The 21,776-nt window shown below is 38.2% G+C and overlaps 1 protein-coding gene and 1 long non-coding RNA gene across 3 annotated transcripts in view; one reads left to right on the top strand and one right to left on the bottom strand.

Moving 5' to 3' along the window:
• Positions 1-2,507: 2,507 nt before the first annotated feature.
• The window catches only part of phip (pleckstrin homology domain interacting protein), a 157,467-nt gene continuing 138,198 nt past the window's right edge, over positions 2,508-21,776 (top strand). For both annotated transcript variants that reach the window (XM_060938514.1, XM_060938513.1), the window contains exons 1-7: positions 2,508-2,667; positions 2,799-2,857; positions 2,942-2,971; positions 3,134-3,193; positions 7,597-7,747; positions 8,930-9,028; positions 14,618-14,778. In XM_060938514.1, coding sequence (XP_060794497.1) covers positions 2,628-2,667; positions 2,799-2,857; positions 2,942-2,971; positions 3,134-3,193; positions 7,597-7,747; positions 8,930-9,028; positions 14,618-14,778 — 600 coding nt within the window. In that variant the 5' untranslated portion in view covers positions 2,508-2,627. The remainder of the gene's footprint in view (positions 2,668-2,798; positions 2,858-2,941; positions 2,972-3,133; positions 3,194-7,596; positions 7,748-8,929; positions 9,029-14,617; positions 14,779-21,776) is intronic.
• LOC132897135 (uncharacterized) lies at positions 6,699-8,896 on the bottom strand. Its single transcript, XR_009656250.1, has 3 exons — positions 8,803-8,896; positions 7,882-7,974; positions 6,699-7,762 (listed from the first exon to the last, which is right to left on the bottom strand). It is a non-coding gene; the product is annotated as an uncharacterized LOC132897135 (long non-coding RNA).

Raw genomic sequence — 21,776 nt, 5'->3', positions numbered from 1 at the left:
TTTACTGGGAAATATGCCACTCATATTTTTCATACGAACTACTTCTGGGACATTGAGTAACATATTTTTCAATATTCTCACTCGTGAGGAAATTGATGAATTGTTTTGATAAATTTGGGTACTTTTTGTTTGTGAATGTGTCTGTATAATAAAAAGAAAATCACATGTTGGCTTGAAGATATGAAGTTTATCCTCTCATGTTGAAAAACTTGCATTTTTCATCCGAAATACATTGCTGATCTGAGTGACATATTTCCCAGTGTGTTTTCCTGCTGACTGGATGTGCATTGTCAAAATAGTGAACCAGTTCAAAATTAAAATTCTGATTAATTTGCATATTTTTGTGTGCATGGATATGCCCATATAATATAAAGAACATTACACGGTGGTGCGAAGATATGAACTTTATCTTTCCGTGTTGAAAAATATATCACTCATTCACTTTGCTCACTTGTGATATTTACAGTCATGACTCACAGATAAACTTCATACCTTTGCACCACCATGTAATATCATATGCATATATGTGTGTATGTTTATTACAGGTGTTCTCCAAACACTATAATGCTATGAATACACAACACTAGTTTACATATTACACCAGTGGTTCTCAAAAACATATCCAGGTGTGTGTGTGTGTGTGTGTGTGTGTGTGTGTGTGTGTGTGTGTGTGTGTGTTTAAAGCTTTGTTACAACGGTGTAAATTACAACACAATACAAACATGGCAACATTTTATACTGATTTTTAAAATATACTTTGCCAATTTATTCAATTTCACTTGAATTGAATGAGTTTAATCCAAATTTCAAAAGCTGAAAAAATAAGTAGCCTGTTAAAATAATAATAATAATAATAATAATAATAATAATAATAATAATAATCAAGCTGAACCCTAAGGTATTAAATCATTGGAAATTTCAGGAATAAAAAAAACCCCTCTTTAGTTGCAAAACATTATAAGATAAGATAAGATAATCTTTATTGATCCCCTTGAGGGGAAATCCAGATGTTGCAGCACCTCAAGTACAGACTAAAATGTAGATAAATGTAGATTAAGTTTAAAAAAAAAAAGAATAAAGACAGATAATAGAAAATACATAACAGAATATAATAAAGTACTATACTGTAGAAAAATATAAAAGAGTAAGGACAGAGCTAAATAAGGACAATTGCTTCGAAAAGACAGCAACGAATCAGTAATTATACATATTTAAAACGACGAGACTGATCATTTAAAAATCGTTGGATTATGTTTGGACGCGGTGTGCAGGATTTGTTGTGCAGTTATCCCAGGTTGCAAAAAGTTTGTGAACCCCTGCCACACATCACTAAGGCCTGTTGTATAAACACATAACGTGGAGTTAGTTAAGCTCAGGTGTTTTAGAAATTAATTGTGGATTCAAGAATGTAGGTGTTCGTGCGTGACTGAGGACTGTGTGTGTGTGTGTGTGTTTTGGAGGGGAATGGGAATTTATCTGCTTTTAAACCCATTTATTTTATCCTCATGATCTTACCCATGACTGAACCACTGGGGAATAAATATATATCTGTATAAATATATACATATCCATATAATGTCCCTAACTGAGTGACACTGTACAGTAGTGTTTATATGAAGTGCTGAGGTCAGACTTCTTTATCTAGTGTATGATGTGTGCATGAAAACACATCCTCTGTGGTCTTTTGTCTAAGTCGTCCATGTTGTTTTGTGTCTATTAGATGTGGATTGGTGAAAGTGACGAGCTTTAATTCATTACATCCCCCGTGTTTTACTTCCCTTCCCCCATTTTACTGCCTTGTTCCCATTTAGGAGAGAAATGGACGACTTTCTGAGCCTAAGAAAAAATCCTTAGACTGGTTCTCAAGGCTTATTAAACCCTCAAGGCCATTAGAGCAAACCGAACAGGGTTGAACACGAACAAATAATGTAGATAATAAATATGGAGGACGTTTGACAAGAGTAAATACATAAAATCGTTGTTTTAGTCAGTTAACACGACAACATGGCAGTCAGGTATCGGGCTGGACAGAAACAGGAAGCGATGTGAAATGGAAATGGATTTGAAAAAGTTGGTAAATGTTAGGAAATGGACTGAAAAGAAATAAAATCCGATGTGAGAGCAACACGGCTCGGGTTAATCCGTCCATGTTAGCAGTGTAGCATTTGCAAAGAGGGAAAAAAAAAACACACAACACAACACCCTTCTAGGTTGGTATTCCTGCGCAGTGAGGAAGGAGAGAGAGAGAGAGAGAGAGAGAGAGCATGAGAAACTACTCGCGCTCGCGCTTTATGGAACCGAAAAACCGTCCCTGATGGGCTTTACCGAGTCCGGTGTATAAATTCAAACCGATTGCGCTTTTAAAATAAGCGAACCGCGGCCGGTTATCCGGATCACTACCGGGCAGGATGGGAAAGAAAGACAGGAACTATTTGTCGCGAGCGCGCAAGTGACGGTTGAGGAGCAAAAGCCGGAACTACTTGTTTGCCCTGTGTGTGCGTGCGCGTTGCTGAATGGAGGCGCAGCTCTTCCTGGTGGTGGCGAACAAACACTGACAACTACAGGGCGGCCAGCGGCACGGCACGGCCACACACACCTTCTCCTTCGCCCCAAACCGACACCAAAACATGGCTAGTGACAGCAAACACACCGCGCAGTTGAAATCCGGTGAGTAAAAACATGTCGTCGAAGGTGTATATATATATTTTTGACACGTTTGTGTTTCCACAACACACACACAGGCGCCCTTGTTCAAAGCTAACGTAGCTACATATGTGTATTCTTCCCCCTTCGCGCAGAACTGTACTTCCTAATAGCCCGGTTTTTGGAAGCTGGACCTTGTCAGGACTCGGCAGAGGTGCGCGATTTTATCATTTAAGACTATTCGGGACATCCCTGGAAGAAATTATGACACAATTTTGCGTGTTTGTGTCTTTTTCAGACCCTCATTCGGGAGGTTCAGGAGAAGGAGGTAAGCTGCACAAGGCGACTGACTGACTGACTCGGCGTTGCATCGTCGCTGTACTTTACCTCCATCCGTCGCTCAGTTCCTTCATGATTTATTATCGTTTTTAAATCCTTACCTCGACCTTCTTACAATACGAGATGGATAACACTGTTTTCCCTTTTCCAGTTGTTACCCAAAAGGATAGACTGGACTGGAAAGGAACACCCTGGGAGTTATGAGAATTTGGTAAGGCATGCCCTATAACTGAGGAAAAAGTTTTTGGAGAGCAAAATAAGAAATTGAATTTCCCGCAATTTTTAAATCAGGAAGGGAAAAAAACCTCTCATATATCTGAGAAAGAGAAAAAAACACACTGAAATAAAACAAAAAACATTGACCTGGAGAGGAAGCTCAGCCGTGGTGACCCTGAAGTGGCGCTGGGTTTACAGCAGCTCTGAGTTTACTGACAGCTCTGTGGATTAGGATTAAATAGAGGAGTTGGGAAAATGTGTTAGAAATAAAGGTACGTCATGAGCTGCATGTGAGGACTGTTAGTGGTGGGAGGGAGTGCGCAGTGTGTGTGTGTGTGTGTGTGTGTGTGAGAGTGTGTGTGAGAGCTGGGCGGGATATGGAGGCGCCCTGCTTCATGCAATACAACCACAGACAGTGTAAAACACACCATTTATTTTATTTACTCTCCTTTTTTTTTGGACAGAAGTTTACCAGAGCAGTGCATTAACAACACTTAGGTTGAGATCAAGTTTTTTTTTTTTTTTTTTGGAGGGGGATTCGATGGAATTTTTTTTATTCTTTCGTCATTTAGCTAAAGGACGAGTTTTTCTTTTCCCCTTAATTGAAGGTGACTTATTGATTAACCAGGATATTTATACATTAATTAAATTTAATTAATTACTCTCAGTATGAATGCCATGTTTCTTCGGTCTGAAAGCGTTTCATGTTCATGACTGATGGATGAAAAATGTTTTTGATAAAATTATAAAAACTTTAGGGTTGTGATCCAGCCCCCCCTGCCCCGGTTGGATCCAGCCCCCCTCTCCGGAAGATCAGTTACGTAACCGAGTCCGCGCTCTGCCCTGCTCTTATGGAGGAGGCGTGCTGTCTGTCTGTCTGTCTCTGTGTGTGTGTGTGTGTGTGTGTTGGTTGTTGACTCTGCTCTGCTCTCCAACACATTTTGGCTGTTTTTGTTTTTTGTCTTCCTTCAACGCGTCCCAAGCCGCATAGACAATATATCACAATAGAACGCCGCCTATGGTTGCCGAGGCAACGCCGCTGTGGCGCGTCCTACGGTTCCGTCCTAAACCGGATCTAGATCAGTAGGTTCTTCAGTGAGCAGTGTGTGGTGTCAGTGGTCCGGTTCTGTTCGGCACTGAAGGCCGGTTAGATGATCCGCTGGTTAGTTAGGAACAGAGCCTCCTCGCTCTGGGTGTGTGTGTGTGTGTGTGTGTGTGCGAGCGGAAGGCTGCGGCTGCAGTTCACTCGCTCAGCCGCCTCGCAGCGCTTGTTTTCCGGCGTGGACTCGGACACGGTGCCGCTGTCCCCGCCGCCTTCACCGACACTTCACTCAGGCCCGAGTGAGACATGAGAGCGAGTTCTGAGGATCAGCCATTAAACCAGCTGGGGCCGTCGCTCGGGTTATTCCCCTATTCTTCTTCTGCTTCTTCTTCTTGGACGACAGTGAAGCTGATATTTATTTAGGTTTTCACACTACAGCATGCATTAATACTACTACTACTACTACTAATAATAATAATAAATAATAATAATAATAATAATAATAATACAAATTTAAATAGCGTTTTATTACCATTACTCAGTAATAATAAGTTTACTACTACTAATTATAACTAATTATAACTCATGTATTTCTCTACTCTTCTTGCTACTACTACAAAAATATCATAATAATAATAATAATAGCCATCACTTAACGTTTTAATACAACCACAACAAGTATTTCTACTACTACAACAATAATTACTATTAATAGTAATAATGTAATCATCATCATCACCACTTAATGGCATTTAATACTGTTACTTATAGTGATACTGATACTGATGATGATGATGATGATGATCATCACTTAATGGTGTTTTGCTACGACCACCTATGGTAATACTACTTATAATAATAAATAAATAATAATGACGATGATGATTATCATCATCACTTAATGGTGTTTTATTACCGTAACCCATAGTAATACTACTATTACTACTAAAAATAATAATTAATCTTCATCATCATCACCACCACCACTTAATGGTGTTTTACTACCATCACCCATACTACTACTACTATTAATAATAATAATAATAATAATAATAATAATAAATTAATTATCATTATCATCACTTAATGGTGTTTTATTACCATCACCCATACTACTAAAAATAATAATTAATCTTCATCATCACCATTTAATGGTGTTTTACTACCATCACCCATACTACTACTACTACTACTACTACTAATAATAATAATAATTAATTAATTATCATCATCACTTAATGGTGTTTTACTAACATCACCCATAGTAATACTACTACTACTACTAAAAATAATAATTAATCTTCATCATCATCACCACCACCACCATTTAGTGGTGTTTTACTACCATCACCCATACTACTAATTAATTAATTAATTAATTATCATCATCATCATCATCATCACTTAATGGTGTTTTATTACCATAACCCATAGTAATACTACTACTACTAAAAATAATAATTATTATTAATCATCATCATCACCACTTGATGGTGTTTTACTACCATCACCCATACTACTACTACTACTACTACTAATAATAATAATAATAAATTAATTATCATCATCATCACTTAATGGTGTTTTACTACCATCACCCATACTACTACTACTACTACTACTAATAATAATTAATTAATTATCATCATCATCATCACTTAATGGTGTTTTACTACCATCACCCATAGTAATACTACTACTACTAAAAATAATAATTAATCTTCATCATCATCATCACCACCACCACCATTTAGTGGTGTTTTACTACCATCACCCATACTACTACTACTACTAATTAATTAATTAATTATCATCATCATCATCACTTAATGGTGTTTTATTACCATAACCCATAGTAATACTACTACTACTAAAAATAATAATTATTATTAATCATCATCATCATTTAATGGTGTTTTACTACCATCACCCATAGTAATACTACTACTACTAATAATAATTAATCTTCATCATCACCACCACCACCATTTAATGGTGTTTTACTACCATCACCCATACTACTACTACTACTACTACTAATAATAATAATAATAAATTAATTATCATCATCACTTAATGGTGTTTTATTACCATAACCCATAGTAATACTACTATTACTACTAAAAATAATACTAATTATTATTAATCATCATCATCACCACTTAATAGTGTTTTACTACCATCACCCATAGTAATACTACTACTACTACTAAAAATAATAATTAATCTTCATCATCATCATCACCACCACCACCATTTAATGGTGTTTTACTACCATCACCCATACTACTACTACTACTACTAATAATAATAATAATAATTATTATTATTATCATCATCACCACTTAATGGTGTCTCACCACTATCACCCATAGTAATACTACTACTAATAATGTTAATAGTAATAACAACAATTAATTGATATTAAACAGTAGCAATAGCATAACCAAAGCAGAAATTTTATATATATATAAAAGCAGTAATTAATAAATTAAGGCTGTGACATCAACTGAAACTGCAACAATGCAAGTGACTCGGTGTTCATGATTGTTATATTTACGCACAGTAATTATCATTTTAATCATGATTCTTTCAAAGCGTGTATCATGAATCATTATTATGTATCCTTATGACTGCAGGACGAAGCAAGACTCATTAGTCTCCATGTCGTCTGATCACACCGTGATTTTGTTTCATGGCACGTGGTCGTAAGAGGGTTTAAGACACAAATCAAACACAGTGTTCGCACACGGATACCGGTGTGTGTTTGCTTCATTGAGCACATGGTTATTTGTTTCTGTGTGTGCGCACGCGTGTGTTTGCTTGAGCGGGGGACTGTCTCGTGTCGTCCAATAGGATGCTGCTAAATGCAATTAAAAGCTCATTAATTAGTAGCCAGGCGTTGGAATAGGCTGCTGATCAGGCAGATAAAGAGCAGTGTGGAAAATGAAGCACCTCATAAAGAGTTCTGTGTTCTTATTCATCACCTGATTTGACTGATGTTCAAAATGGCACAATCCCTTAATACTGGATGAACTCTGAGTCACGAGACTCGAAATACTAACATCCCGGATATTAAGATCAGTCACATGTGTGTGTTTTTGTTTTACTCTAAATATAAGTGATATAAATTCTCATCATGTAGGCATACGTTGTGTTTTTATAGAAATGTGTCATAAAATGTTAGTAATTGTTAAGTGCAAGGTTTTGGTGCTGAGATAAAATATAATTTTGTTTTGAAGTGTTATTGTCTGGATGAATGTACTGTGCGTGGGATATTTAGAATATAAAGTGCTTTTTTGTGTGTGTGTGGTATAGATGTGTGTCTTTAACGTACTGGTTGTGTGTTTATACAGGTCAAACTGTACAAACACACTTCTCCAGATCACCTGTTGCGAGTGTGTGAGCGAGTTGGTCCTCTTTTGGAGAGAGAGGTTCCTGCCAGCGTGCCAGGAGTCAACTCACTGCTGGGAGTGGGGCGCCAGTCTCTGCTCCGCACCAACAAGAGTGAGCTCGATTTTTCTTAAACACACACACACGCACACAAGATTGTCTTACGGTCCTGGTGAGCACCTTGCATTTCCATAGTTATTACTTCTGCTAAAAACAATTGTTATGACTCTGAACTATGTAAACCTAACCTTAATGAACAGGAAACACTTAGTTTTCCTCATGGGGATTGAGCAAGTGTCAAAACAGTCAGGTACTTTCCTTGCGGGGAAATTTGGTCCTCACTAAGATATAAAACACACACACACAAGTATCAGTAGGTTAATTTTATGTGTATAATTACATTTAATGCAATTTAACTTCCAGTTTTCCTCCTCTCCTTTTACTTGTTAATTTGGATTATTAGAGTCTTATAATATTACCTTTTATTAGATTCTGCTTGTTTATTTATTTATTTATTTATTTATTTATTTGGGGAGTGATTTTTGGGGGAAATTCTTTCTCTGCATTTAAAATGTATTTAGGCAATACATTTTTTTATTATTATTATTATTATTATTAGAATAGAATAGAAACACTTTTATTGCCAGGTGTGTGGACACACACGAGGAATTTGACTCCGGTTCACTTAGCTCTCATAGTACAAAAACAGATAAAAAAATGTAAACACAAAACAAGCAAACAACAACAACAAAAATAGGTGCATAGTGCAAAGTAATCCAGGTAAGTCAAGCATGGAATAGTTAAATAAATATATTATTGTTGTTAACATAATGTAATTTCGTCATGTACATATAATAGCTATAAATAAAGAAAATAAATGGAGTATAATGAAAGAAATTAGAAAGAACATAATTAAAAGGAAGACAGAAGGAGAGGTTAAAAAAAAAACCAAAGACGAAAGATGCGATGAAAAAGAATGTGCAAATAATTCCATGTACTTTTAGTGTCATTGTAATTTGAATGAACGAGTATGGAAAACATTAAGCGCCTTTTGCATATTTTCTTTAAATCTTTAGCATTTTAGTGTACTGTATGACTTTCTTAGAATGCAAATGCAATTTAAAATTTATGGACGGTTAAAAAAAAAAATATTCGTATATTTTATTTACCTGAAGAAGACCGATAGCAGGGAATTTGTTGTACTTTAAGAAGCTGATCCAGCTTACGGGATTTTGCCTGTACATCCATGTCACAGTGGAGCTCTTTCTCACGCCGTGTGTGTGTGTTTGTTGACAGGTTGTAAGCACGTGGTATGGAAGGGTTCAGCCCTCGCAGCCTTGCACTCTGGCAGGCCACCCGAGCCGCCTGTCATCTATGGAAGCCCGCCCAACATCGGTAAGCCTTCTCTTATTGGCTGGAGTGGGCATTCATACAGAAAGATGGAATTGTGTAGATTAAGATGTAGCTGTAGAATTAACTGTAAACCGCGGGGAGTATTAAGTCACAGGTGGCAGGTTATCGGGAATAATAACCCTAAAGAATTAAATAACCGGCCGCTTGATTGGCACCATCACACTCCTTTTTAATTAAGAGAACAGCACAGTAAGCGAGCGCTTCATGAGGTACAGTTTTCACACACCTGTTTGTCAATTACACAGATTAATTCCTGCTGCATTAAAAAAAATCAGTATTAAAAAAAAAAAATTGTGCGATCGTGTTCAGCATTTCCTAAAAAAAAAGTGAATCGTTACAGATCTGTAATAAGCTACAAGCTGTTTATAAATAAGTAATAATCCTATGATTTAAAAGGTATTTAATACTGTAATACAGGCATGCGTTTGGTCTTGTTCATTTCTTGGAAATTAGCTTCACCCTCAGGCGAAGCTGCTGTTTGGTTCAGCCCCGTTCTCTAAAAAAGGGAACCCATGAAACGAGCATGTTCAGCAGAGGGTGTGGGATCAGTAGAAGAGAAAATGCAAGGCTTGCTCGAGTTTTTATTGCAACCGTGATTAATCCTTCAGGCAGGAGACAAAAAATGACATCTTGGCCCTTAAATAGCAGGTCAACTTTATGTTTATTTTTGAAAAGCGCTTTTGGGCTCATGAGTCACGAGTGGCACAACAGGAAATCGTCAGGAGATAGTGAGGTTTTAGGGTAGCATGGCACTGTGTCTTCTGCCAATCAAATCAGAGTGATATTACTCAATCACAGGAAACGATGAGCTCGTTTATGTGGAAGAGGGCAGAAATTGTAGCATGATGTGTAGCATGAGCAGCAGTTTGAAAAGATGTGTGTTGGAGGAATCACATATTAACCTTCACCCTCTCGCTAGTGGGTGTGAATAACATTGTGGGAAAATGGGGTAAAAATCAGAAAAAAATAGCACGTTTAAAGAAACGCCGTAGGGTCGTCATATTAGTAACCAGGGCTATCACATACACACACCAGTCAAAAGTTTGGACACACCTTCTAATTGAGTGTTTTTTCTTTATTTTTATTCATTAAAAGTCACTTCTTTATGTCTTAAAGTAATGATGGATGTCGTTTCTTTTTATTTAATTGAGCGGTTCTTGACATAACATGGATTATTACAGCTGTGGTGTGTAATAGGGTTATTTACTGTAGTATTATTATTGTTATTATTATTTACTGTTTGATCTCAAGCGCATTAAGAAGGCAAGAAACACGTCCGCTAATTAACTTTTGACGAGACACACCTGTTAATTGAAAGCCCTTCCAGGTGACGACCTCATGAAGCTGGTTAAGATAATGACAATAGTGTGTAAAGTGTCATCAAGGTAAACGGTGGCTACTTTGAAGAATCTAAAAACAAAATATAATTCATATTTCCCACTTTTTTGTTCATCACATAATTCCATATATGTTCCAGATGTTATTTCATAGTTGCGAGGTCTTCAGTGTAGAAAATGCAAAATACAGAAAACCCTATGAATGAGTACAGTAAGAGTGTACAAACTTTTGACTGGTACTGTATACTTTTTTTTTTTAAATGAAAACCAAAAACGAATCGTACAGTATTTCACTAAGAAAAAAAACTGACTTGAAGACATATTGAGTATTTAATTGGTGACAGAGGTGGAAAAAGTACTGAAAAATTGTAATTAAGTAAAAGTATCTTTACTTTGCTTAAATTCTACTCAAGTAAAAGTAAAAGTACCCATCTAAAAATCTACTCGAGTAAAAGTAAAAAAGTACTCAATTTAAAATGTACTTTGAGTAAAAGTTACTTAGTTACTTTCAATTATTTGATGTAAAAAAAGAAAGGACAAGTCATAAATCAAATTGTTTTTAATGAACTATTAGTCCACATAATAACCTTCCAGGCAGTATAATGTATAAAGCTTTGTTTGGATTACCCCATCAAACATTTTCAAGTACAAGTGGCATAACTTGTAAATTCTATCATCCATTTTTTTCTTTACTGACAAACGCCTGCTATTTTTATGCATACTTATATTTATATTTATATATATATATAAATATTATTTATGTGTATATGTGTGTATATATACAGAGTCTACCTGTAATGTGCAATTTTTCCGAGCCTCTCAATAAGGCAATTATTCTATACTTTTTCACGGTAGATAATGCAAATAGCCCTCTGTATTTAATCCTTCGTTTGTCTAATTTGTATTTCAGTTTTATTTGTTATCTGTTTGACATTTTCTTGCTACTGTAACACTTGAATTTCCTCGATGTGGGATGAATAAAGTGAATCTAATCTAATCTAATCTAATCTAATCTAATCTAATCTGATCTAATCTAATCTAATCTAATCTAATGCCACTAAAGCAGACTTACTAAATGACACATATGAAACGTAAACCAACCAAACTCAAAGTGTCCAGGGCTCTCACGATTTAAAGACAGCTAAGCGATTCCTTAGTAACACTGTGCTCTTCCTTATATAGAAAATATAACTGACAAATTAACTGCATAATGTTTACAACCTGTCGAGAGGTAATGTGCAAACTATTTTGAGACCGCCCCATAAAACATTTTTAAGCAAAGTGCCAAATTCTGAATTGTATGGTCCAACTCAAACACCACAATAAAAAAAGAAAAGAAAACCAAACTCAAACAAAGTATCCAAGACAATGAAAATGTTTTGATGGCCTATCAGTGACCTCCCAAAGCTCGAGTCCAGGCTACAGCTAACAACCCAGGAGCGAGTCTATACAGGAATTAGGATTTTTTCATAAGAGACCAACTGCAACTAAAACCATGCACTCGTATTATTTCTGACTGTCGTTCTGATAAAACACATTTGTAAACGTGAGGTGATTCATTTCATTTAGGCTACTTCACTTGAAACGTTAGTGATCAGTATGGATGCTAGGCGGCCAAAAGAATTGATAATGAAGGCACATTTTACTCAACAGTGGAAGGTTTTAACCAAACAATAAATATAACGTCTGGGATACACAGGTAAATGCACATATCTACAGTACTTACCACCACATGCTTCCGCAGATTTGATGTGGAAGTTTTGTAGACTGATAGCTCTGTACGGCAGGGCAGGCGCATTTCGCATTGCATTATTATGTTATTGCCTCGTTTGCGTTTGAATGCAAAGTACTGGCTGAGATACGGCCAAGGATTTCCCTCGCTGTCCACGGGAATTCTCTTCTTGGCAATCCTCAACCTCCTCCATGACCTCCTCTATCTCTTGCTCGGCTACCTCGGCACCAGCCATCATCCAACGATACATGTAGGCTAATATGGATATTCCGTGCGCGCGCCTGCGCCAGTTTCCTTTCAGTTCAGGCCAATTGTTTTTTTTACCCTGCATTTAATTTTTTTACTCAGTAACAGGCGGTTTTCGAATGTAGCGAAGTAAAATACTTGGTTCAAAATGTACTTGAGTAAAAGTAAAGTTACCCATTTCAAAAACTACTTAAAAAAATTACAAATTACCGTATTTTCTGGACTATAAGCCGCTACTTTTTTCCTAGGTTTTGAACCATGCGGCTTATACAAAGGTGCGGCTATTCTGTGGATTTTTCTTCCACCGCTAGGGGCGCTCTAACCGGAAGTAGAATCAAAAATAAGATAGACGAAAAATCAATGCAAAGAAGAATTAGCAGATCTTTAGCAGATAGAACACGCACGACAAATTACTAACTGGTAATTATTTTCAAATCCAGCGAAGATGATTAAAGTGACTTGTGGTTTCAAACACAGGAGAAATGAAGGTAAATAAATACCGGTTATTTTCTCTTGGTTCTGTTCCGTTTTAATCAGCAAAGTTGCTGCTGTGTTAAAAGGCACTGTTCGGAAAGAATCTGTTCAGGTACATACATGTACATTTACAGTACAAAATCGTTCTGTACATGCAGTAAATATCTAATTTTTCAACATAGATATCTGCGGCTTATAGCCCGGTGCGGCTTGTATATCTTTTTTTTAATTTTTTTTAAAAAATAGAGCGGATGCGGCTTATATACAGGTGCGCTCTATAGTCCAGAAAATACGGTACACAAAAAAAATCTACTTAATTACAGTAACGTGAGTTAATATAATTCGTTACTTTCCACCTCTGATTGGTGAATTAGTGTAGAGCAGAACGCCGATTTGAAGCGAGTCGTTAATAATGACATTAATGATATTGGTATGAAATATAATGTCTGACATATAATGTATTCAGAATAGAGAAGTCTGAGGATTTCTTTTGTCCACTACTCAATCAGAGGAGAAATCATCAACAGATTTGTCAAATTTCATTGTGATGCATTGAGCGCTGCCTGGCATCATTCCTCCTCAAAATGTTGCGCAAGTTCTTTTGATGTCAAAACAACAAACTCTCTCTCTCTCTCTTTTAAAAAACAAAAATGCAAGTCAGTAAAATCTTCCAGATGGAGCACGCCCGGATTTGGTACTGCCTGTTCTGCTTCCATCACCAATGTTCACACAAACACGTCCTTAGCAGTAGCTCTGATAATAGTCCAAAGGTGCAAGGGTTTCTATTAATGCACTAGTATGAATTTGTTACTGTTTCTATAGTAACAGCTAATACAGGGATTTGTATGACAGACAGACAGACAGACAGACAGACAGTCTGCATCAAGAGATTGAAAAAGTGTTTGATTGTTATGGTGAAGTTTATTTCGCTTTTTTTAAAAGGAGTGTCCAGAGTCAGTCAACTCAGAGGTAAAGTTGTGTAACTTTAGCTGTAAGTTTTTTTTTTTTTGACATCTTCAGGACAGAGATTTCTCGCGAGCACGGTTTCTTGGTAACATGACAAGCTGCATTTTTTTTGTCTTATTAACGACAAGAAAGAAAAAAAACCAAAACAAAATGGAGTGGCCCAAGAGGGACGTTGTTTATGGCTGTTCTTATGTAAATAACAGGAACTAAATAGTTTTGTAGACATTTGGCAACATTAAATGTATCTATAAATGGATGAAAAGTATGACCATTTTTGAGTAATAGTAAATTGTAATTGTTGGCCAATTTCTGTCGTATAAAACACCCTTCAGGGAGTGCATTTATAGGAAAATAATCAACTTGAGGGTGGTAATAGTAACCCTGTTATGTTGTGTCGCATCAAACCACCCACCAATTAATAAGGTTTTAATTTCAGTCTCAGTTTTTGGCTTCCTCAATTAAATAAACATGATCAGTCTTATAATGCTGAACTTGCATTTATTTATTTACGGACCTGGTTAATCCTAGATTTAAATGAGAAACTCTGTGCATTGCATACCATGGTGGTTTATAGATATACTGTATTTCTAATGTAATTGTGTTTATATTTAGCACTTAAAATCTATACTTAATTATTATGATAAATAAGGTGTCATTTTTAAGCATATATGTTGATCATATCCGTTGTGAAATAAAAAGCCAATTTCCGCAATCAAATCATTTTGTTCGTAAATTGGCTTAATAATATAGACAAATTCTTGCGATTATCATTTTAGCCATCTGTTCCTGTGTGTGTGTGTGTGTGTGTGTGTGTAGTGGAGACAGCTTACAGCCGGAAGCTGAATGGTTCGTACCGTTTGGGTCAGCTAGTCCCCACAGCTGTTTACTCACACATGAAGATGCACAAGAGGATTCTGGGACATCTGTCCTCGGTATATTGTGTCGCTTTCGACCGGACGGGCCGCCGCATCTTCACAGTAAGTGTGTTTGTGTGTGTGTGTGTGTGTGTGTGTGCAAAACAGGCATAAAGAGATGAGAAGAAACTAGGTTATTTATTGATTTGCATATTTTCCCACCCTGTTGTCTGCGCTGTTCCATGCGTTCTCTCAAAGCCAAGGATTTTTCTGTAGCGCACTTTGAAATGTAGTGCTCCATTCGAGGATGGAATTTCTAGGGGAGGAAATTAGCTGCATAATATCCCAGGTTGCTTTTGATTTCTTCCGATTGTGTGTGTGTGTGTTTCACTCCCTGCATATTTTCCACCCACAAAACATTCTACTGGACCAAGGACAGGAAAGTAATTCAGCCACTAGGGAATATCGTGAAGTTTGTTGTCCAGACATTACTTACAGTAGTTTGTATTTGCATTCAGCTCGGACTGTCAGTCACCTCGATATCACACTCATCTGACGTTATCCCAACAAGGTATTAAAACCTTCTCGGAGAAGGATGCGTACGATTCCGCTTTCATATTTCTCCAGCATAAGGAACCTTTCGAGCTGTCTTCTGTTCAGACCTTTGAAATTGCTGGTCGTATTTTCTTCCCCAGTAACACATTTTGTCAGCCAGTATGAGTGACCCTTGCTACGGTGATGCAGGAGGATTTACTCCTAAAGCAGCAGTCGGACAAAAGCAAATACGTTCGGATCAATTCGTCAGAGGGGAAAGAAAGACACATTTGCTCTCAGTAGTGGTTACGTTCACCTTTTATCGCCTTTATCGAGGTTAACTCTGACGTCTGAATTCACAAGCTCGAACGTGGTTTTTGGTTGTCGAGTGGTATGGGATTTTCTCACTGAATGACATTGCAAGTTCAAAACTTGATCATTATATCGCTTAGACACATCGAACCTGTTTTTCACTGATTTCTCGAACGAGAGATTTAACAATTATTTGCTGAAAGTGAATATTGGTGATTATTATTCCACTTTTTCGATGGAATAAAAACGTGTTCTATTCCCTTCTAGCGGGTTTCATTCATTTGGTTTGATAGCATGCAATATTGTTAGCATGTCGCTTATCCTACGTGTATTACGTCACTCTACCCAATGGAGAATGAGCGTTGAATATGGTTTACGACAGGGCTTTTCAAAGTGTGAGGCGCGCCTCCCCTAGGGGGCGCCAGAGTTCTTTGGGGGGGTGCAACGTGAGGAAAAATAAACCAGAATAAGTTACGATTGCGGACATTTAGCGAACTTCAGCTAGCCTTTGCCAGAGACAAAATGGATCGATTTTTAGTACCTAAAGCTACAGTGAGTGAGGAGACAGAGTCTGGGCCAAGCAAAAAAAGAAGGAAGTATGACCACGATTATTTAAAGTTTGGATTTTCATGGACTGGATCTGAAGATGCTCCACTGCCACAGTGTGTTGTCTGTCAAGAGGTGCTAGCTAACGATGCTATGAGATGTTTAAAATGTGTAAAAAAAGGTGTTTTAAAAAAGCTCATATGTTTTAAATGTGTAAAAGAAAAAAATTAAAATGTGTACAACACCCATTTTTTTTTAAATACAAATGGAACATTAAGTATAGCAACAACAAAAATTGTAAGGGGGGGGGGGGCGCTGTTGTTTATTTGCTCTCTGAGGGGGGCTGACTCTCCCACACTTTGAAAACCCCTGGTTTACAATATTGCACGGTTGTCAAGGCAACATGACGTTACACGTCGGAGACGTAAAACTTCTGCCCTAGCGAGCAACTGGGACAATTTGTAAATAAACAAACATGGCCGCCAGGTTTGCTTTGTTAAATGCGGAAGATTCTCATCTCTCTCATTATCTGTAGCCGCTTTATCCTTCTACAGGGTAGCAGGCAAGCTGGAGCCTATCCCAGCTGACTACGGGCGAAAGGCGGGGTACACCCTGGACAAGTCGCCAGGTCATCACAGGGCTGACACATAGACACAGACAACCATTCACACTCACATTCACACCTACGCTCAATTTAGAGTCACCAGTTAACCTAACCTGCATGTCTTTGGACTGTGGGGGAAACCAGAGCACCCGGAGGAAACCCACGCGGACACGGGGAGAACATGCAAACTCCGCACAGAAAGGCCCTCGCCGGCCACGGGGCTCGAACCCAGACCTTCTTGCTGTGAGGCGACAGCGCTAACCACTACACCACCGTGCCACCTGTGGTCAGCTGGGATAGGCTGCAGCTTGCCTGCGACCCTGTAGGACAGGATAAAGCGGCTAGAGATAATGAGATGAGATGAATAATGGCTGGCATTTTTTGTGGTATATCAGATATATTCCATTCAGCTCGTCTTCAACTCGTTCAGCATCATGCTAGGTGAATGGAATATATCTGATGTACGACTCAACACCAGCTAATATTATTTAAATAATAACTGAGATAAGACAAATACTTTGTTTTGAAATCAATAAAATAAATCACAATTCTGCCATACCTTTGAATAGTTTTAGGCCAAACTTCATAGCATCTTTAGTGCTTTTAGGAACAGTATTTTCTTTCATAATTTCTAATTCTTCCTTACTTACGGCGACAAAGCGATTGGCTGCCATTTTGCCGAGTCGCTCGAGGTGATTATTGAGAAACAGTCCGAATCAGCATGTGCGATTTATTTTTTATTTTTTTATAATCACCTGTGTATTTATACTAAAGCCATATAAACTGACATTGCAGCATGCTAGCATCTCTTTAAAATAATTTTGTATGTGTACCTGAAACATAGTGGACGTTATACTGCGTTTGTCTTACCTCAGAAATGGGAACGGAGAGCTCAGAATGATGTCATTTTGCCCCGGGAGCCTGCGTGTTCATTTTTTTTGTTAGTGACAAGCTCACCAGCTACCTGTGATGAATGATGTATATTTGCGTCCCGAAGGTGTATCGGTAACGTTATAGGTTTTATCAGCAAACTGGATGTCTGTCTGTTGATTGACACAGTTAAACTCACTGAAACATAAGAGATGCTCCTTTGCTTACCGGTGATGCTGTGGGCAGACATGTTGATTTGAGGTCACTCGGTGAAATCGGAGGAACTCGTAGTTGAGATCATCCCGAGTTCCTCCAAGTAGGAATTCTGGAGTTTTCTTTGGTTTTGGCTAATTGGAGGAGATCAGATCACTGGAATCAAATTCAGTATTATTTCTGTAACTTTTAAGCGACGGGAAATCCCAGATGATGTGTCTATTTTACATTTGACTGGAAGAAGAACTGAGATGTGTCATTTGGAGTAAGTGATAAATATTTTAGGTACTGATTCTTTTATTTGCGATTTGCGCTGCTTAAATGAACTCAGAAGCAGAGGTGGACAAATCATACAGTAACTAGTTAGTCCAAGTAAATAATAATAATAACGATAACAGTAGGGCCTTTCGCAATCCCAAGGTCGCTTTACAGGAGGGAGGGGAAAAAATAGACGAAGCAGTAAGAGAGGAAGAGACATGTTCATCACTCACTCACTCACTACTCACTATCTAGGGAATTCTATATAGAAAACTATATAGTGAGCTCATTGGTAAAATGGAAAAAAAACCCAAAACACTTTCGGATTCCGTCACGCCGTTATTTACGTCATTACTGTCGCACAATTAAAACGTGCCAGGTCAGTCTGCTGGTGGGTTTTCAAAATAATAAATACACGCATTTATTTTTATGATAAATCCATATTATACTGAGCGTATTTCCCACATTAATAAATACAAAGTACTTTGTGTCTGCTGCGTCTTTCAGTTCTTTAAACTCAAGGCTGAATACTTTCTTTCTTCTTCACCGCTGCCTTTTATTCGATCAACTTTGATGAATTCCTCGCTCTGCACTCTAACTTTTATTCTTGTATTTTATGTCTTATTCAATTTTAGCTTATTTTCTATTCTCTTACTCTTTTTAATTGTACTTGTTTATAATGCGTTTCATCCTCCATCCGTTCACCCCAACACACTTTTTTTTCTTTCAGTGCGACCGCAATGCATGATGGGATACACTACCGTTGAAAAGTTTGGGGTCACCCAGACAATTTTGTGTTTTCCATGAAAAGTCACACTTTTATTTCCCACCATAAGTTGTAAAATGAATAGAAAATATAGTCGAGACATTTTTCTGGCCATTTTGAGCATTTAATCGACCCCACAAATGTGATGCTCCAGAAACTCAATCTGCTCAAAGGAAGGTCAGTTTTATAGCTTCTCTAAAGAGCTCAACTGTTTTCAGCTGTGCTAACATGATTGTACAAGGGTTTTCTAATCATCCATTAGCCTTCTGATAGCCTGGGAAATCCCATGCTGCTTTGCAGAATCGTTCCGATCTGAAAAGACAGCATGGAAACTATGGTCTAAAGGCTTGCCTGAGTTAGGGAGCCAATCAGAGAGTGGGGAGGGGTGGAAAGACGGTGACACGTACTACTCGACAAACGGAGGCTTGTAGTTTATTTGGGACTGTTTACGGATCACATTTAACATGGCGGCGAGCGATATGAACCAAACTTTCGATCAAGCTTTAGACACTGTTCTGAATAGTTTAGAGCGAAAGTTTGTTTTAAAAAAAAGAACAGCGTTTGGCGTTACAGTCTTTCGTTGACACGAAGACAGATGCCTTTGCCTTGCTCCCGACAGGGTTTGGTAAAAGTCTCATTTACCAACTAGCCCCCTTAGTGGCTAAGCAGATGGGGTTTACCATCGTTGCGGTAGTCTCGCCACTGACTGCCTTGGTGGAAGACCAGGTAAAGGAGGCAGGCGATCTCGGGATTTCTGCGGCACAGCTTGGTCCAGAGCAGGAAAATGCTATCAAGAGTTGCCTCTTCGTTGCTCTAACTACATCACCGGGTACAACTGCCATGATTGGCCATGGGCTACGTATACGCCAAATGATAGACATTCGCAACGTCCAATAAACGGCCGGTGACAATCGTAAACCACACCTCCCCTACGAGAAATTCAATAGGCGGATTCCAGACCATATTTCACTTGTGATATGGTCTGGTGTTAACCAGACTAGCCTTCTGAGGCAATGAGCAAACACATTGTACCATTAGAACACTGGAGTGATAGTTGCTGGAAATGGGCCTCTATACACCTATGGAGATATTGCACCAAAAACCACACATTTGCAGCTAGAATAGTCATTTACCACATTAGCAATGTATAGAGTGGATTTCTGATTAGTTTAAAGTGATCTTCATTGAAAAGAACAGTGCTTTTCTTTCAAAAATAAGGACATTTCAGAGTGACCCCAAACTTTTGAACGGTAGTGTATATTGCTTGGTTAGTGACCATCGGTTGTACACTACTTTTCACGGTGCATTGTGGGATACTATGAGTCCACTATCTATATAGGGGGTAATAAATAATTCTCGCTATATACATTCGGACAGCACTACAAAATGGCGAACTCACTATAGAGTCCACTATACAGTGAGTAGTGAGTGATTTTGGACACAGGGAGAGTCTTCAGTTGAGATTTGAAAGTAGAGAAAGAAGAGCAGTCACGGAGAGATTGAGGAAGAGAATTCCAGAGTTTGGGGGGGCAGTGGCACTGAAGGACACCCCCCCCCATGGTGCAAAGTCTGGTGCGTGGGACGGCAAGTAAATTATTGCTAGTTAAAGCTCCTGTATGTGTCCTAGGCTCGTGTTGTGGTTAGCTGGACATCGAACTGTCCGGACTAAAAAAAAGTAATACTAACACAATATAATAAACGTGTGACAAACTAGTTAGCTAGTTAAATACAAGCCAAGAGAAATGAGCGCGTATATAATCATGTCGCGGATGATGTTTTCACTCGACAAAAAAAAAATCAGCAAGTCGCTGGCATCATGACTTAGTGTTCTGGCCACATGTACAAGATTTTCGAGTCTGCCCAGTGTCTTGATTTTCTCTTGATGTGCTCAACCTCGAGGGTCGACTGTTGCTTATTATAGAAGCGTTATACGGCCGAGTTCTGCTGGAATTTTTCTTCACACACCTGCATATTCCTAATTCAGAAAAGCTCGGTTGTCATCTGTCTGTGCGTGATAATTAATCTGCATAGTAAAAGTCTTTTTACTGTCAGACAGATTACATCTCAGCCACTGCGTGTAGTGCAGCAGGTGGTGGGATTCTGAATGAGCAGATTGTCCATCCAGAAGGGTCGCATCGCCGTGAAGAGTATTTCTTTTAAATAAATCCTCCAGTAGTAAACTTAAAATCACTTAAGGCAGGGCTTTTCAAAGTGTGGGGCGCGCCCCCCCTGGGGGGCGCCAGAGTTCTTCAGGGGGGGCGCAACGTGAGAGACAAAATGGATCAATTTTTAGTACCTAAAGCTACAGGGAGTGAGGAGACGGCCAAGCAAAAAAACAGAGCCTCCAGGATGTTGCGATTTGCAACTTCAGCGCAAATTCAACCAATCCCCGCGAATTCAGGGCGGTGTTGCAATTATATCCAATCACCGCAACTTTCCCGCAAATTTGACCAACCGTTGGCGTCGTCTTGAGGTGACAAACTACCTTCCGCCTTACTTCCGGATGTCTATGTTCAAGAGAAGCCACATGCGCGCAGTGTTGCCAGATTGGCGGTTTCAAGTGCATTTTGGCGGGTTTTGAATATATTTTGGACTGGAAAACGTCAGCAGTATCTGGCAACATTGCATGATATGCGAGTCAGTGTTTATGTCGGCTTAAATTCTGTTACTGAAAGTGTGTTATGTTTACAGTGAAGGACTGTGTGCACTTTATTTTTTTTTTACTTAATACAAGAAGTTAATGGATGCCAACGTTTTTGCCAAAATGGTATTTTATTTTCCATTGTTTGGGCAGCTTCAGCATCATACTGTGAGATTCTGTTCAAATTGTTTTTTTTCTTCTATGAAGCCTGAGCCATTTATTTTATTAGTTTATAATTATTGTTTAATTTAGTATTCAGGAGAGACTGCCTGCACACAGTACTAGTATTAATAGTTTTTTTTCTTACATGAAAGCTGAGGCATTTATATTATATTTTAAGGTAACTTCATGTTGTGCTGTGAGGTTCTCTGCACTTT

This window comes from Neoarius graeffei, chromosome 13 (assembly GCF_027579695.1).
Source record: "Neoarius graeffei isolate fNeoGra1 chromosome 13, fNeoGra1.pri, whole genome shotgun sequence".
Lineage (NCBI taxonomy): Eukaryota > Metazoa > Chordata > Actinopteri > Siluriformes > Ariidae > Neoarius > Neoarius graeffei.
The sequence above is the reverse complement of the archived record's forward strand: the minus strand, read 5'-3'. Positions and strand labels throughout refer to the sequence as shown.